The 19,516-nt window shown below is 36.4% G+C and overlaps 1 protein-coding gene across 1 annotated transcript in view; it reads left to right on the forward strand.

Moving 5' to 3' along the window:
• sytl5 (synaptotagmin like 5) overlaps positions 1 to 11,357 on the forward strand; it is a 38,620-nt gene extending 27,263 nt beyond the window's left edge. The window contains exons 9-18 of the mRNA XM_022740096.1: positions 1,956 to 2,056; positions 2,746 to 2,841; positions 4,930 to 4,995; positions 6,861 to 7,039; positions 7,274 to 7,376; positions 7,460 to 7,621; positions 7,727 to 7,835; positions 9,144 to 9,282; positions 9,370 to 9,578; positions 10,985 to 11,357. Of these exons, the coding sequence (XP_022595817.1) occupies positions 1,956 to 2,056; positions 2,746 to 2,841; positions 4,930 to 4,995; positions 6,861 to 7,039; positions 7,274 to 7,376; positions 7,460 to 7,621; positions 7,727 to 7,835; positions 9,144 to 9,282; positions 9,370 to 9,578; positions 10,985 to 11,127 (1,307 nt within the window). The 3' untranslated portion in view covers positions 11,128 to 11,357. The remainder of the gene's footprint in view (positions 1 to 1,955; positions 2,057 to 2,745; positions 2,842 to 4,929; positions 4,996 to 6,860; positions 7,040 to 7,273; positions 7,377 to 7,459; positions 7,622 to 7,726; positions 7,836 to 9,143; positions 9,283 to 9,369; positions 9,579 to 10,984) is intronic.
• The last annotated feature ends 8,159 nt before the right edge of the window (positions 11,358 to 19,516 follow it).

Below are 19,516 nucleotides of genomic sequence, written 5' to 3' on the forward strand. Positions count from 1 at the left end.
TTATGCTTTTATTTGCTGAAGACAGGTTTGGGGAAAGAGAGTAGGGAATGAGCAAATGTGATTACACTCACTTTGTATGTGCCCTATCCACACGGATATTGCATCCCCCCCACTTTTTTCTTTCTTTTTTGCTGGTGTATGTATTTTACACATTAAAAGGATTATTTTAGTATTTTTGGGAGAGTTAAATGAGAAGATGTCAAGCTCATGTCTGTGTTAACTATGGAGCTAGAGCCGGAGGCAATTATTTGCTTAACACATGGCTTAGCTTAAGACTGGAAGTGGGAAGAACAGTTACGGTTATCTCCAAAGTTCAAATTTATGTCCTTGAGCTCTGACGCTTAATAATTAACATCTTATTTGTTTACACAAACAAATCAGATTTATCTTTTTTAAGCCTTTTTTAAAACCAAAAACACGAGCAAAAGTGTAAGGAATGGATTTAACTGTGAATTTATCTGCTGTAATGTAAAACGCAATCATTGGCACGTCTGGCTAACTCCCTTAAAATATCCCTGAAAACATACAAAATCCCTGAGTAATAGATTAAGGTGTTTTGTATCTAACTAGATATCTATTAATTTGTCTATCAATTTGAAAAGTCTTTTATTATGAGGGGAAAACTGTTCACGTCAGTCTCCAACTTGTAATTGTGACCCAGAGATGTCGGGAATCTCTGACTCAGATATCTCCAACTTCGTGGATATATCTGCAGTTCTTTTCACTGTTGACATATCTGAACGTGCAAAATAAAATCCAGTATACAATACAAATACAATACATTCAGATAATTTTATAGGATCTATGCACTGTTTGTTTGCATCTGGGTTCACTTGGTAGCGAGCCGCTACAAATGCGTAACACAACGAAAGTGGCTAATTAATTCATCTGATGTAACTACAAGGTTAGCCCTGATGCTAACCTTGTAGTTACATCAGATGACTTATTTAGCCACTGAGGGGGGGTTTGTTTCCTGGTCTAGGGATTATGGGAAATTTTGTTTGTTCAAAGCAGCTAAAAAAATAAAAAAAAAACTATTATATTATATTATATTATATAGGATTATATAATATTCAGTCAACAATGAGATGATATGATAGACTCCCACCTTTGAGACTGCTTCTTGTGCTTTTGGGAGCTAATGTAAGACGTCAGGCTTTCTCACCAGCGATGTCACACATGTCAGTTGGATTTCCATCCAACTTGATCTTGATTTGTTCTGATGTCATCCAAACGCAGATAACGATAGCCTCGCGAGATAAGGTGGCTGCAGTTTTTGGAGTCAGGCACCACAGCTGCTCTCCACTGACCGCAAGACCCCAGGGCATGATGGGAAATGTCTGACCTAAGAGCTGATTGGTTTAGATGATGTATCAGCAACATGACATTTTGTTTAATTGGAGATGATTTGATTTTGTGTGTGTGTGATTTAGGACCACGAAGGTTTACTCTGTGAACAGAATAAATGTTGTGTGGTCAGTGGCTCATTTATCAGTCAGAGAAGCTGGTTCAGTTTTTACTCCAGATAGATCTCATAGACTGTGATAGTTGTAGTCTACAATATGGATATTACTTATTACTTAATTTTTTAAGAACCATGAGATGACATAAAACTTTGCTGACAAATGGGATGTGCAGATCCTTAGAAAAACATCTGATGTTAATTTTATGTTTCTTTAGTAATAAGGAGGTTAAACAGTAAACACTAGCATGGTGATCACAGAACACCCATGTAACTTTTTAATCGTCTATAATATAGGAGAATATGACTGAAGTAACAATTAGTGGAGGCTGAGTAGAAGCTGAAATGAAATAGGTCCAAATGTCAAACACTTTGAGCTGCATTTCTTGCACATTTGTGGCAAAGTAAATTAAGTTCTCACCATCACTCCTCTTCCTCCTCCTCCTCCTCCTCCTCTGCATCCCTTGTTTCACTCTCCTCTCTCCCACACCAGATCACTGCCGCTCAGAGATGGACCTATCAGCTCCTGGTTCTGAACCCAGTGACGACGCCTTCAGTCTCAGAAGCCGTTCGGTTCCCGGGCTCAATGAAACAGTAAGCACCATCAGTCCATCCCTTCCTCCTCTTTCAGCTGTATCCCCCACACACTGGACACTTGTTTGATTTGTGCAGCAGCTTCACCGCAGATTCCGGTCACAGCAAAAGCTCAGAGTCTGAAATTTACACAGACTGAATTTTCAGTCTATGCTCCTTTTTTTTAAATCCATACATCCACTGCACTATACCTTATGCCCATAACGAGCTCAGGGACTGAGGCTCAGCGTGATGCGTCAGATGTGGGGCTGAATGTTAATTTCACTTCAGAGCCCACTTCAAAGAGCATGACAAGCATCTAAACGGCTGTAGGCTGAATACAGGTGGAGGATGTGGCGGTCAGTATAGGGCTCGCTTTGTCTCTTGCGTTCATTTGCATTCAAAGCGCTTCACAGAAACACGAGCACATTGGTCGTACTCAGACACACACACACACGATTTTAAACGTAAAACTACTCCTTCATTCACGCTCACAAGTTTACTGTAAACCCAGTGACACTGTGATTTTGCGTGTGACAAACGAGCAAACAAATTACCACGCTCTGTCCTGACTTGTCTGATTGAATTTATGGAAGCTGGCTGCATCCACCCACACAGAGCCGCTGCGTAGAGGAAAAAAAAAAAAATCCAAGTACAAAGTCCCAGATCCCGTTTCCCTTTTGATTAAATCTAAACGCTGTCATCCGCAGGAGTTTTCTGATGAGGATGGGGAGGAAGACATCGATGCCCTGATGTCGGCCCACAGCAAGCCTGCCAGCCGACGCCTCAGCAACGCAGTGTCAACGGTAACACCCATGTTAAAGCTCCTACAAACACAGAAATAACTACAAACAAAAAAAGATTACGGGAAGCACTGTGCACCAACATGTACATGCTCACTTTATTTACACACGTATGCTCACCGTCACCTGATGCATGAGTCATGACTGTAGGCTCTAGTGTTGACTGTGTAAACATAGCGTGAGCTGTGGGGCCAGGGGACAGCGTGTGTCACGAACACCTGCAGCACAGTGAACGCAGCGTGCTGAGGAAGCCTGCTGCATTTACTTAAACTAACTTGACTTCTAGTATGATAATGTGATGGATTACTGCTTTGTTTATGGGAATAATGTGATTCGCATAAATGTGTTTTATGTAGCTTCATATAGTGAATCGTATGTGTAAATTTAATTTATCATACCATGGGGTCTATTTATTCAAATGACCAAAAGACATATTTTGTGGATCTATATCTGTAGCTACAAAATACATTTAAACGTGTTTTTTTGTTTTTTCTTTTTTATCAACAATGGATTACATGACAGTGTGAAATGTGAATCTCATGGGAGCTTTAAAATTTTAATAGCAAAATCTCTTTCCAGACACAGTGTCCCTGTTGGATCATCCATAGATGTCACTGTTTTTAAATTTCCCCGTTGCAGAGAAATAGCTCGTGTTAAATGGCATGTTCTGTTGATTTTCTACACTAACTGTTGAAATGTAACTTAAGATACAATATAATCCCATCAACGCCACAAATTGAATATAAATCTGCTGTGCTGGGTTGGAGGCAGAAATTATGGAAAACATAGACACACAAAAACAAAAGCTGTCTTCATGGTTAAATTTAACACAGTCACAATATTAAACATGTACATTTCTTACTTGACTTTCCCATGTAAACACTTACATGTGCGACCCCCCCACCCCCACCCACCCACCCACCCCAACAATTATGAAGCGCTTACTTCAGCAGAAAAAATTCAGTTATTCAAATGACCTGAATAATTGTCTTGCTTCGTGACTCATACCACCTTCAGCGGTCTGTGGTGCCTGTGAGAGTGCGCGTGTGTAATTTGAGAAGTGCGTAGGTAAACAGACAAGATAGACGTCTTGCCTGTCGTGTTTATTATGTCATCTCATAACAGCCATCACTGCGCTGCTGTTGGTAGTATGAATGGAAGTGGAAGGAGATGATGAGGGACATTATACAGATAGTTGAGTCTCTCATTGAATCAAGCTCTAATATACTCTGCCCACTATTACATGATTCACTTTATGGAGGGCTTTGGGTGGATAATGAAAGCACAACCGAGGCAGCGGTAGTGCCATTTATTTCATAGTGCAGTTTCCATTATCTGTTTGATAGTTTTTGTTTTTTTTTTTGTTTTTTTTAGAGATGCCTTAATTTTTGTTCTATTAATTCAGTATAGCTGTCCAACAATATTTCAGTGTCCATTTGCTGATTGCATATGATGCATTTTACAGATGTGAAAATGATCACTGTGTGGCTCTACAGCTGTCAGTGATGACACAAAATGATGATGATGCTTGAAATCTCAGTTTACTGCTCTTTACCGAGGGTCTATTATATAGGGCTCCCGGCTACAGTCCTCCGGGTCACGGCATCTCTTAAAGTTGTATGACGGCAGCTGGACCTGCTTGAGGTTCTGAAAGACATTTTGCCATTCCTATTACTAGCCTGGTTCAAAATATAGATATATATATTTTAAAAGAATAAAAATATAGAGTAATCGATAGAAATACTAGACACCATAGAGGAACTACACATCTCTCTCGTTTTGACTCTTGCCCTGTGTGTGTGTGTGTGTGTCCAGTGCGTCCATGTTGATTTCACAGCCGATTCCAGATGAGTTGTAATCTCTGTGGTTTCATCTGATAATCACCATGGTAACCGTGTGTAATGTGGTTTCTGGCTGTGCTGCTGTAGACAGGGTTTCTGCAGCTCCTCCTCGGGGGCCGGGGGTCTGTGCTCGGGGGGTCTGCCTCTATCACTAACACATCAAAGAGCTCAGATCTCACTCCTTCTTCTCTTTTCCCACCTTCCTTCCCCGTCTTATCTCTCACCATCTCTTAAATGAATCGGCTGCTAGTCTTCCACTCCCGGCTCAGAGAGAAGGTGGGGGTACCTCAATATCCCTGACTCGGATGCTGAGACTGTGAGTCTCCTCTTCCACGTTTGTGCATGTATTTACATTCACCACTGCATTATAACAGTAGAGGTGCAATGGCGGAGCACAAATATTTAATAATATATCGTGATTCTTCAGTGTGTGTTTGTGCCCATCATTGCCTTTTTCATGTGATTTTAGCTACATCTATTTCCATTAAGCCTAAGCCCTTCACATTAAAGTAGTCATTTATCACACTGGCTCCCTGCAGGAAATAAATGAGGTAGACTTTCCAGTAGAAGAAGCACAGTGTGGCTCAATTCTGCTTTCTTGACTTCTGTACTCCCTGGACAGGAATATTATTATCAGTGGATTATACCAGTTAAATCCTGTCCAGAGCCACAACAGACAAGTTTGCTTTCCAAGAAATGTTCCAGACATGATTACCTGCTGTGGTTGTAATGGTTTGGAGTCTTTTGTTCATGAAATAGATTTGGCAGAGGTAGAAAAATGTGGTCTAGTTTGTTGGTGAAGAATTTTTACTTTTTAATTTGGCAATCTATGAAACTCACAAGGTGCAGACACACAGGTTAAAACTCTCACTGTTTTACCAATATAGTGCATGCAAAGTTAACTTTCTGGGTGGAACTGGTAATAATAAGACAAGTTTTACTCTTTTTCTTCGTTTTTATTGTTTGTCACTTGTTTGCCTTTTGGGTTTTTCTTCATTTCTTCATCTATTTTTCTGATTATACACTAAATGCTCCATGTTCCTTTTCTAAAATCTGCCTATAATTTTTTTTATGGCTTGCAGTCAGAGCCGAGAGGAGTCTGCAATTAACTCAGCAACAGAATAATCACCAACAGCAAGTCAATTTTCAAACACAAATGAGAAAAATTACATAGTTGCAGATTATCAGTTGAGAGCATTTGCTGTTTAGCTGTGTCTTTTTTCATGGTAAATTGAATATATTTTCAGGGTCAGACTAAAAAAAAAAAATTAAAAAAAAATTTGAAGACAACAACTTGAGCTTTAGAAAATTCTAACAGGCATTTTTCATAAATTTGACATTTCAAAGATTAATAGGTTAAGAGAATAATTGGCAGGTTCAACGACAAATGGGTTGATAAAAAGAAGAAAAAACACAGGGAAATCAGTGTCACTAATGTACTTTCATCCTTTCACTAATGCATTCACAATAGAAATACTGTATGCTTGCATCACATAAGGGTAATAGCTGTATTTCACACCCGATCTGACATATTAAATACTTTTTCTTGTGCAGTTACCTTTTGAAACACTGTCACTCACTCCTGAAAAGGAGGCATAACAGAGGTTTCTCAGTTTCTCCGAATAATTTACATAAGTCATGACTGACAATAATGTATTATTGCTTTCGGGGCCCAGAAACACAGATAATACCTCAATTTCTGCACATAATAAAAACTGCAAACCTGTGATCTGCACAATATAACAGCAACTCTTCCTACAGAATTGTTGGATTTCGGTCCACAGTGCATGTTTATTTTTTTCTTTTACCTTTATTTATCCAGTGAAGCTTCACTGAGGAGCAGTACTCTCTCTCAGGAAGGCCATGGTCACATCTCCCCTATATGTCCAGCAGGCCACTGAATCTTTTAAGTCTTCAGTATACAACTTTCTGGGGATCCAGAACTACTGATGTAAAAAATTTCATTGGCACAGGCTTTACTCTTAATCTTACTGTGTATTGCCACAGATTTTATTCCATTCAAATCCTGCAAATGTTTCATTTCTACCATATTGCATCACTTTGTCCACTTTACATGTTGTTTTCTTCAGCTTTCTCTCACCTCTTTGCTTTGCTTGTTCCTCATTTGTTGCTTTTCTTTCCTTACCTGTTCAACTCTCCTCTCCTGCTCTTCTCTTACAGAGTAGTATCAACAGCATGATGAGTATGTACAGTGAGACTGGTGACTATGGCAACGCCAGGGTGAGTGGTGAGATCCTGCTGAACATCAGCTACAGCTACAAAACTGGTGCTTTGAATGTCCTGGTCAAAGAGTGTCACAACCTGGCAACAGGAGATGAGAGGAGGCAACGCACGGACGCGTAAGAATGTGCATACACACACACACACACACACACACACATACACACGGTAACCAGATTATAAGTGTTTATTCGATATATTAGCTGATAATAATAGCCAATATTTTTACATCATAGATTAATTACATTATAGACTGTGAAAGAATCTGCTGTAATTAATTGGGGACAGGAACAATCTGCATAGGATCTCCTCCTGTGCAGCACGACTGAGTCACTGTTTCGTTTTCATGACAGTTATGTGAAGACTTACCTGCTGCCAGATATGTCACGACAGAGCAAGAGGAAGACAAGCATCAAGGCCAACACCATTAACCCTGTTTTCAATGAGAATCTGAGGGTAACTTTCAGTGTTTTTTCTACAAACTCTACACACAGCTGAATTCAAAACTTTCATCGCTAAGCTCATTTTTTCTTGTGTAGTATGTGATCAGCCACTCGCAGCTGGAGACACGAACCCTGCAGATCTCTGTGTGGCACCATGACCGCTTCGGACACAACAGCTTCCTGGGAGAAGTGGAGCTGACCTTTGACACCTGGGAGTTTGATTCCCAGATAGAGGAGTGGTACGCTCTGCAGCCAAAGGTAGGAACCAAAATCAGCATGTACACATGTTGTCTTCTTCTTCTGTGTTATATAAACACATACCAAGACAAGTGTTTGAGAGGATTGTTAATGGTGTTTATGTAGGTGGAGAACAGTATAGACTCCACAATGCAGTATAAGGGAGAACTGACGGTGGTGTTGAAGTATATACCTGCAGAGAAGAACCTCATGCTGCCTCTGGACCAAGTGCAAGGTACAATCATAACTGTGATAACCATTACATATTATGTTCCCACACATAGTGTATTAAACTGTGTCAGGATGCAAAATGAAATTTTTAAAATAAATAACACAAATCTGACATTACCTTAAGAGTAAGAACCCGATATTTTCCCCATTTATTTAAAGTTGTTCAAATGATCATATTCCAAACTGTCTGAATAATCCTCTTCATCATACTCTTAATTGAAGCTATACAGTTGTCATAGACCCCTTCACTTTTTGCACATTTTGTCGTGTTGTAGATTTATTTCATTTTAAATTTAAAAAAATCAAAACCTGAAGTGTTCAGACCCTTACTTTACTACTTTGTAGAAGTCTCTCTGGCAGCAGTTACAGCTTTGAGTCTTCTTGGGTAAGGCTGTAAAAGCTTTGCACACCTGGATTTGAGCAGTTTATCCCATTCTTCATGGCAGATCCTCTCAAGCTCTGTCAGATTGGATGGGAAGTGTCTGAATTGCCATATCCAGGTCTCCCCTCAGATGTTTAAGGGGTTTAGGTCTGGGCTTTGGCTGGGCCACTCAAGGACAGTCCGAGACTTGTCCCGAAGCCACTCGAGTGCTGTCGTGGCTGTTGTCCCAGGCTCATGTCATGTGCGCTCTGGAGCAGCTTTTCTTCAGAGCCCTTTAGTTGTCATGTGCCTTTTGACACAAAGCAGCTTCCATCTATCCATTCTACAATAACTACCTGATTGATGGAGTGCTGCTGAGATGGTCGTTCTTCTGGCAGGTTCTCCAATCGCTGGAAAGGACTTCTGAGGAGCGTGACCGTTGGGTTCTTGGTCACCTCCCTGACTAAGGCCCTTCTTGCCTGGTTACTTAGTTTGGGACCAGCAAAGGTGTCATAAGATAAATCTGAGAGGTTACGCTTTTACATAGCCTGAATAATTGTTGAACTGAATGCCGTGATAGTGTCAGGATAGGAAAGCAAAAAAACAATCTATGAACTTACCTGGTTAAATAAAAGCTGAAATAGTTGATCATCCCAAGTGTTGTCTTAAAACTTGTATCCTCCTACATGCAGTTGTGATTGATTTGGTTTTTGATTCTGATCTACCCTTTTCAATATATTTCATTTTGGAATCAATTTATCCATAACTTATTCACTCATTTGTGGTTTGTTTACACCTGAATGTAGCACACTGTTTCATTGTTTAAAAAAAATTTTACATACTCTGTACACGTGTGTCTGTGCATATAAGTTCCACGTGTAAAACACAAATAAGTTTTTTCTTATTTGAATTAATTGTTCTTCCTCTCTGTCTGCCCCCCACCCCTCTCAGTGAAGAAAGGATTCCTGAAAAGCAAGAAGACGAGCAGCTTCACTCTGCCTAAAGGGGGCATGGTTGAGCTGCTAGTCAAAGGAGCCAAAAATCTCACCGCTGTCAAGTCCGGAGGCACTTCTGATCCTTTTGTAAAAGGGTGAGATGCTCCCTGATTGTTACAGAACAAAAACAAAACCACAGCCTGCATATTGTGCAGTAAAATTGTTTGTTTTTTTGGCCCCAGGTACCTTCTCCCTGATAGCAACAAGTCAACCAAGCACAAGACGGCGGTGGAGCGACGCACAGTGAACCCACAGTGGAACCACACCTTCACCTACTGCGGCCTGCAGCCAGGAGACCTCAACAACGTCTGCCTGGAGCTCACTGTGTGGGACAAGGAGGCCCTGGCCAGCAATGTCTTCCTGGGAGGAGTCAGGCTGGGAGCTGGCACAGGTGTGTGTAAGGTGGATTACTGGAAAAAGAAAAAAATATCTGGTTAGGCTTTGTTAGTATGTGAGACATCCTCAAGCATTTTTCTTCTCTTAAAAGGTCAATGTCTCGCACAGAATTCCAAATACGACGGTAAAACCTTTGAACTGTTCTCTGTGGACTAAAGAGCTTTACAGCAACTCTGAGGAGGTTGAATGCTGTATGTCTAATTTAAAAAGCAGGCTTTTATGGCTTCAAAATATCTTGGAAAGACCTAAATCACGGATATAGTATATGCATATCAAACAAAAGTCCTGAATCTGTTAATCTTGTTTGTCTGGAAGCCAAAAATCTTTAGCTGCATAACTGAGAGCTAGTATTCTTCCTCTGGCTATTGATGTTGGCTGACTGAAAAATATTCAGAGGAAACAGCTTGTGTGAGAGCTGTGTGATTAGGAAGAAATGGAAAGTGAGGCCTATTTTCTCTTCTATTGTACATATTATGATTATTTAAGTGTCTGTTTTCCATAAAGTGGCTCAACAAAATCCTGAAGTATTCAGGCGTACAGATTAATTTGGTTCTTCAATTTCGAGTCACTTAACTTTCTCTCAAAATCCTGAAAAAAGGCAAGATTGACAATTTATTCCGATTTCTCCAATATTATACACCGTGATGGAAAGTGACAAAGTATTTTTTCTCAATAACTTCTTCTTCTTCTTAAGTACAATTTTGATATACTTAAACTCTACTTAAAGGAAACGGTTGACATTTTGGGAATTGTGTTAAAACACTTTCTTGCCAAGATTTGGACAAGAAGCTCAAAATTCACTTTTATGTTTGAACAATACGTATGATGCTGGAGCCAGCAGCCGCGTAGCTAAGTTTAAAGACGGGGGAAACAGCTAACCTGTCCAAAGGTAACAAAATCTGAAGCTCAGTAATTAACACATCTCATTTTTTTTTTTATTCAGCACAAAAACTAAGCTCCTAAGCTAAGCTAAATGCTGGCTTCAGCTTTATATTTCTCATACAGACAAGACAGTCTTCTCATCTAACTTGGGGCAAGAAAGTCAACAGCTGTATTTCCCAAAATGTGAAAACTGTTCCTTTAAATTTACGTGTTTCCATATCTTGGAGAAGAGGGCATGATGGCCTATTTAATTGGTACTTATTCAGGTTTCTCCACTGTTACACAGTACATGCTTTGACTGTGATTTAAGAATTTTGTTATAGACTTGTAGGGATGAAAATCACATTTTGAAAATGATTAAAATCAATTTATTTTTGAACCTGTTTGGTTTGAAATATCTGACAGATATCAGTTCATCAAATAATAGTGTTATCGTGTAAGAGTGTTTACCTCCTCAGGGCTCTCTGGTAGTTCCAACAAAGTAAAACAAATGTTTATGTCATTGTTTCCTCCCTGAAGGCAAAAGTTACGGGAACGAGGTAGATTGGATGGACTCATACGGGGAGGAACAGCGGCTGTGGCAACGCATGATTGAAAACCCAGAAGTCCCTCACGAGTGCACTCTGATGCTGCGATCCAGCATGCGCAAGTGTAACACATGAGCGGACCCAAGCACAAACAGAGAGGATAAAAGAGAATAAAGGGGGAGAGGAGAAAGAGAAAGAAGTGGTGTGAGGAGAGAGCTGCAGAAGTGGAGACTCCGTCCTTCTCCCTACTTCTTTCCCTCCCCTGAGACGCCCTGTTCAGATCCCTTCTCCTGTCCAGAGCAGCCAGTCATGCCTTACACACTCATCTACATGTGCCCTCTGCCATCCGAAGCATCTCGTCTTGACCAAGCACTGCTGTTTACTGCTGTATATGGAAAAAAAAAAAACATGTTATATGTATGTAACTTACTGTACCTACCAAATAAGCACACAGTGACTCCTGATGTGTCTGTCCTCGTCTCTGTGATTCATGTACCAGAGTCATTTCTGCATGTAGTTACAGCTGACAGAGACCATTTGTAAGGCAGTACACAAGGCACTGATCAATAATGTAGAGACTTAGACATTCCCTTTATGAGCAACCAAGCTGCATCCTGCTCTGAAGCACACAATGATGCTGAGATTCATCCCCTCATAAACAGCTGTGTACAGAGGTGGAAAGTGACTAGTGTTAGTACTACTGTACCATCCTACTTGACTTAATTTTTACTCAAGCAGAGTGATGGACCACTTAAATAAAATAGTAGCACGTTGAAGATTCCTCAGAGCACTTACACTCACTGCGAAATTTTTGTTTTTCGATTTATGAAGGAAAAGATTATCAAAGCAAAATGAAAGGAGTATCCTCCTTTAGATCAATCTGGTATTTTTGCCTTCCAAAAGTAGGTAAAAATAACAAAATTCTACTGTGGGTAAAAGTAGGAATATTAATTTTGGAGCACTAAATCTAGGACTGAAATTATGTCAAACTCGATTAAATGTTTATACAATGCTAGAAATTTTGTGGAAAATGTCCATCTAATTACCTAGAGATGTAGGTAATGTCTTCAAGTTCAAAAACCCTGTGTTGTCCGACCAAGCTGCACCAAGCTACTGTTCAATCTGTCCACCACTTTGGTCCAGACAGAATATTGGACCGACGGAGATGAAATTGACGTTCATGATCCCCAGAGGATGAATCTTACTGAGTTTGGTGATCTACTGAGTCAGTCAAAACTTTCTCTTATCCAATGAAATATCTCAACATTAACTGGATAAATTGGCACAACATTGTACAGACATTCATGGTTACTAGTGGGTGAATCCCAATGACTTTTGTGAACCTGACTTCCTCTAACGCCAACGCCATGAGGTTGACATTTGTGGTTTTTAGTGAAATATCTGAACTGTAATCGTATAATACCTTTTGCGATTCTCTGATGTTTCTTCAGCGCCATCATCAGGTCAAAATTACATTTGTTTTCAATACTTTGGTTTATGACTAAAAAACAGTAAGACTAATGACATTCCCATCAGCCTCATCTGTTCTTTAAACTTAAAAGCTAATTAAGCCTAAAGCTAAACTTCATCATACCAAACATCATACCTGCTTAGCATCAGCATGCTAGCATTGTCATTGTGAGCAAGAACAAGTCCTTGAAAAAATGTACTTGCAGCTACAAGAGTACTTGCAGTTAGTTACTTTCCACCCCTGGTTGTCTGAAAAAAAAATCTGTGGCACAAAGTCTAGACAGATTACACAATTTAGACTACTTTCAATGTAAATTTACATAACACTGTATCAGTGTGATAATAGAAACTGCATGGTACTGTATTAGAGAAAACAGAGGTAGAAGAACAAAAGAAAGTTACCTAAAGCACTAATAATGACATCACTTTACACTCAGAAGAGGAACTCAACAGGAAGTGAGATTTTCAGTGTGTTCCCAGGAACCCTGAGGTGGGGGCTGTGTGTTATAGAGTGAGTCAGCACTGAGACGAGCTGCCGTCATCTCAAGTGAAGCCTAATGATGAGTCGTGACCGTCACCTTGTCCCTGTCACCCAGGGCTCCACGACCCACCATCCTGTGATGAATCACGCAGTTCACAAAAAACGATTTTCAAGTTAAACCCCGTATGACCATTTCTCATGTGGAATGCCTGTCCTGTCCGCTTGTCCTTGGCAAACGCTCTGAACTCCCAGGGCAAAACAGTTTCACACTCCACAACTACAGTAATAATACATAGTGTGTGCAACATATTTTAGATGAAAGACTCGTGCAATACCTGATTACTGAAGAAACTCTTTATGTACAGCATGTACTATCTCTGTTGGTCTGGTTTCCAAGCATCAGATTCACTGTATCCAAGCCTATTTTGTCCCAAATGTGTAACAAGAATATTTTGAAATAAACACATGTTTCCATAGACTGACTGACTTTGCTTTTTATTTTGATTGTTCATTTGTTCATTTATTTATATTAAATACTCATATGACTGATTAAGTTTTGTTTTGTAAGTGAGCAGCTGCAAAACTATTCTGAGGCTCTCTGACTGAAGGTTTGTAACAAACGGCAAAAGTTAATAGGTTACATTAATAGAAAAAAAGTGGTAAATATTCCCATTCGAAAAGCTAAAACCAGTAAATATTTGTCATATTTGCCTAGAAAATAGCCAGTTGATGTATGATCAAAATACATGCTGATTAATTAATCAAACACTTTATTGCTTAATTTTTTCCAGAAAAAAACAACCTCTAAAAAATCTTCTTTACCTACAGATTTCAAAACCTATCACTCAGGTTGTTCACAGGCTGAGTGCCTTTTATCACTGGCTTGTGTTACAGATCCAATCCAACCACTTTGAAGGATGCTTACCAACAACTCTATCTCAATGGTTTCTGGCAAGCCAGGGAAACATCCAGGCCAAGAACATATAACACCTAATATATAACATAAAAAGCCAAAGAAAAATTTTTCATCTGTAAGAAGTTTTGACTATTGCAAACAATCATCCAAAGAAAAATGAACGAATATATAAAAAGCTTGGGTGTTGCATCCTGATTTGTATCTATGCTTCAGACCTGATAAGATTGAAATGGTTTTACTTTTTATTGATTCATGACCAAACCATGTAACCCATAGTTGATCTTAACTCCATATACTGCTGCTCCTCTGCAAGAGTGTCTGAAGTTTGTTCTTTGGCACATTTAAATATTTGCAAGCCTTTTCTTTTAACCTTGTAACCATCAAATCTAACAATTATGATTAATGTAGGAAGGTCTGTCCAACACACTATGCTCAAACAAAGAGCATGACTCCATTACAGAGAGCAGGGTGTTTATTATACAGGGGAAAAACATAATTATCTCACAAGAGGCTCCACTGGGTTTTTGGACTGGCGAGAGAATAGTGAGTCTACAGGCATGCTAATATATCTGTGAGGCTATAATTAGTCACAGTGTTGCTTAAGAAAATGCTTATGCAGCTTGGCAATATGCTCCAAAGATGCTGTTTGCCATGTTCAACATGGTAGTTTAGCATTTGTTTTATACTATGACATTTTTACAACTTGCTATACTTTGATGTTTTTTGACATTTTTATACCTTTCTATAATATATTATTATAATTCACTATACTATGACGTTTTTTTACCCTTTTGTGCCATACAGTGGTATGACGTTTTATAAAGTTTTTATGCCTTACTATACTACGATGTTTTTTGAAATTTAAATGCCATACTATACTATTATGTTTTTATACCTTACTATACTATGACGTTATTTGACCTTTTAATACTTTACTATACAATGACATTTTTATGCTTTATTGTATATTAACAATTTTATGCCTTGACATACTATGATATTTGTCTTACTATACTGTGACATTTTTCGCCCTTTTTGCACCTTAATATACTATGCCGTTTTTTAACCTTTTTTATGCCTTATTGTATATTAACAATTTTATGCCTTACTATTTTATGACATTTTCAGACATTTTCATGCCTTACTATACTATGACGTTTTTTGACAGTTTTTTGTCTTACTATACTATGACGTTTTTTGATGTTTTCATGCCTTAATGTAAAGTAACGATTTTATGCCTTACTATACTATGACATTTTCAGACATTTTTATCCCTTACTATATTATGACTTTTTTCTAACATTTTTATGCCTTACTATACTATGACATTTTTTTACCTTTTTATACACCAATACTCTATGACCTTTTTTGACATTTTTATTTCTTATTGTATATTTCTGATTTTATGCTTTACTATACTTTAACATTTTCAAAAATTTTTATGCCTAACTATACTATAACGTTTTTTGACGTTTTTTTGCCTTACTATACTATGCCGTTTTTTTTATGTTTTTATGCCTTATTGCATATTAACAATTTTATGCCTTACTACTTTATGACATTTTCAGACATTTTTAGGCCTTACTATACTATGACATTTTTTGACATTTTTTTGCCTTACTATACTATGACGTTTTTTGATGTTTTCATGCCTTAATGTAAAGTAACGATTTTATGCCTTACTATACTATGACATTTTCAGACGTTTTTATGCCTTACTATACTATGACTTTTTTTGACGTTTTTATGCTTTATTATACTATAACATTTTCAAAAATTTGTATGCCTAACTATACTATGACACTTTCAGACTTTTTTATACTTTACTATACTATGATGTTTTTTGACTTTTTTTTGCCTTACTATACTATGACTTTTTTTTGTGTTTTTTCGCCTTACTATACTATGACGTTTTTTGACGTTTTCATGCCTTACTGTATATTAAAGATTTTATTCCTTACTATACTATGACATTTTTTGACGTTTTTTTTGCTTTACTATACTGTGACGTTTTTTGATGTTTTCATGCCTTAATGTAAAGTAACGATTTTATGCCTTACTATACTAGGACATTTTGGGACGTTTTTATGCTTTACTATACTATGACTTTTTTTAACGTTTTTATGCCTTACTATACTATGACATTTTTTGACGTTTTTATGCCTTATTGTATATTAAAGATTTTATTCCTTATTATACTATGACGTTTTTTGACGTTTTTTTGCCTTACTTTCCTGTGACCTTATTTGAAGTTTTCATGCCTAATTGTATATTAACAATTTCATGCTTTACTATACTATGACATTTTTTGACGTTTTTATGCCTTATTGTATATTAAAGATTTTATTCCTTGTTATACTATGACGTTTTTTGACATTTTTATGCCTTACTATACTATGATGTATTTTTACGTTTTTTTGCCTTACAATACTATGACGTTTTTTGGCGTTTTCATGCCTTATTGTAAATTAACGATTTTATGCCTTACTACACTATAACTTTTTTGACCTTTTTATGCCTTACTATACTATGACATTTTTTGCCCTTTTTATACCTTAATATACTTTGCCGTTTTTTAAACTTTTTTATGACTTATTGTATATTAACAATTTTATGCCTTACTATTTTATGACATTTTCAGACATTTTTATGCCTTACTATACTATGACGTTTTTTGACGTTTTTTTGCCTTACTATACTGTGACCTTATTTGAAGTTTTCATGCCTAATTGTATATTAACGATTTCATGCTTTACTATACTATGACATTTTTTGATGTTTTTTTTGTCTTACTATACTATGACATTTTTCAATGTTTTTTTGCCTTACTATACTATGACGTTTTTTGATGTTTTCATGCCTTAATGTAAAGTAACGATTTTATGCCTTACTATACTATGACGTTTTTTGATGTTTTCATGCCTTAATGTAAAGTAACGATTTTATGCCTTACTATACTATGACATTTTCAGACGTTTTTATGCCTTACTATACTAAGACTTTTTTGACGTTTTTATGCTTTATTATACTACAACATTTTCAAAAATTTGTATGCCTAACTATACTATGACACTTTCAGACTTTTTTATACCTTACTATACTATGATGTTTTTTGACTTTTTTTTGCCTTACTATACTATGACGTTCTTTTGGGTTTTTTCACCTTACTATACTATGATGTTTTTTGACTTTTTTTTGCCTTACTATACTATGACGTTCTTTTGGGTTTTTTCACCTTACTATACTATGATGTTTTTTGACTTTTTTTTGCCTTACTATACTATGACGTTTTTTTGTGTTTTTTCGCTTTACTATACTATGACGTTTTTTTGGGTTTTTTCACCTTACTATACTATGACGTTTTTTGACGTTTTCATGCCTTATTGTATATTAAAGATTTTATTCCTTACTATACTATGACGTTTTTTGACGTTTTTTTGCTTTACTATACTATGACGTTTTTTGATGTTTTCATGCCTTAATGTAAAGTAACGATTTTATGCCTTACTATACTATAACATTTTGGGACGTTTTTATGCTTTACTATACTATGATGTTTTTTGACATTTTTATGCCCTACTATACTATGATGTATTTTTACGTTTTTTTGCCTTACTATACTATGATGTTTTTTGGTGTTTTCATGCCTTATTGTAAATTAACAATTTTATGCCTTACTACACTATAACTTTTTTTGACCTTTTTATGCCTTACTATACTATGACATTTTTTGCCCTTTTTATACCTTAATATACTATGCCGTTTTTTTTTAACTTTTTTATGCCTTATTATATATTAACAATTTTATGCCTTACTATTTTATGACATTTTCAGACTTTTTTATGCCTCACTATACTATGACGTTTTTTGACGGTTTTTTTGCCTTACTATACTATGACATTTTTTGACGTTTTTTTTGCCTTACTATACTATGACATTTTTTTACGTTTTTTTTGCCTTACTATACTATGACGTTTTTTTGGTTTTTTTCGCCTTACTATACTATGATGTATTTTTACGTTTTTTTGCCTTACTATACTATGATGTTTTTTGGTGTTTTCAGGCCTTATTGTAAATTAACAATTTTATGCCTTACTACACTATAACTTTTTTTGACCTTTTTATGCCTTACTATACTATGACATTTTTTGCCCTTTTTATACCTTAATATACTATGCCGTTTTTTTAAACTTTTTTATGCCTTATTATATATTAACGATTTTATGCCTTACTATTTTAAGACATTTTCAGACATTTTTATGCCTCACTATACTATGACATTTTTTTACGTTTTTTTTTGCCTTACTATACTATGACGTTTTTTGACGTTTTTTTCGCCTTACTATACTATGCCGTTTTTTAAACTTTTTTATGCCTTATTATATATTAACAATTTTATGCCTTACTATTTTAAGACATTTTCAGACATTTTTATGCCTCACTATACTATGACATTTTTTTACGTTTTTTTTTGCCTTACTATACTATGACGTTTTTTTGGGGTTTTTTGCCTTACTATACTATGATGTATTTTTACGTTTTTTTGCCTTACTATACTATGACATTTTTTGGCCTTTTCATGCCTTATTGTAAATTAATGATTTTATGCCTTACTACACTATAACTTTTTTTGACCTTTTTATGCCTTACTATACTATGACATTTTTTGCCCTTTTTATGCCTTAATATACTATGCCGTTTTTTTAAAACTTTTTTATGCCTTATTATATATTAACAATTTTATGCCTTACTACTTTATGACATTTTCAGACATTTTTATGCCTTACTATACTATGAAGTTTTTTGACGTTTTTTTTTTGCCTTACTATACTATGACGTTTTTTGGGGTTTTTTCGCCTTACCACACTATGACTTTTTAAAACGTTTTTATGCTATAATATCTCATAAAGATTTCTTGCCTTAGTATACTATGACTTTTTTTTACCGTTTTAAACCATACTATAGTATGACATTTTTTGACGTTTTTATACACCAATACTCTATGACCTTTTTTGACATTTTTATGCCTTATTGTATATTTATGATTTTATGCTTTATTATACTATAACATTTTCAAAAGATTTTATGCCTAAGTATACTATGACGTTTTTTGATGTTTTCATGCCTTACTATACTATACATTTTTTGCCCTTTTTATACCTTACTATACTATGACGTTTTGTGACTTTTTTTTTGCCTTACTATACTACGACGTTTTTTGGGGTTTTTTCGCCTTACTATCCTATGACGTTTTTTGACGTTTTTTCTTTATGACATTTTCAGACATTTTTATGCCTCACTATACTATGCCTTACTATACTATACATTTTTTGCCCTTTTTATACCTTACTATACTATGACGTTTTGTGACTTTTTTTTTGCCTTACTATACTACGACGTTTTTTGGGGTTTTTTCGCCTTACTATCCTATGACGTTTTTTGACGTTTTTTCTTTATGACATTTTCAGACATTTTTATGCCTCACTATACTATGCCTTACTATACTATACATTTTTTGCCCTTTTTATACCTTACTATACTATGACGTTTTGTGACTTTTTTTTTGCCTTACTATACTACGACGTTTTTTGGGGTTTTTTCGCCTTACTATCCTATGACGTTTTTTGACGTTTTTTCTTTATGACATTTTCAGACAT

The sequence above is a fragment of the Seriola dumerili genome, unplaced genomic scaffold (assembly GCF_002260705.1).
Source record: "Seriola dumerili isolate Sdu_G_001 unplaced genomic scaffold, Sdu_1.0 BDQW01000052.1, whole genome shotgun sequence".
Taxonomy (NCBI): domain Eukaryota; kingdom Metazoa; phylum Chordata; class Actinopteri; order Carangiformes; family Carangidae; genus Seriola; species Seriola dumerili.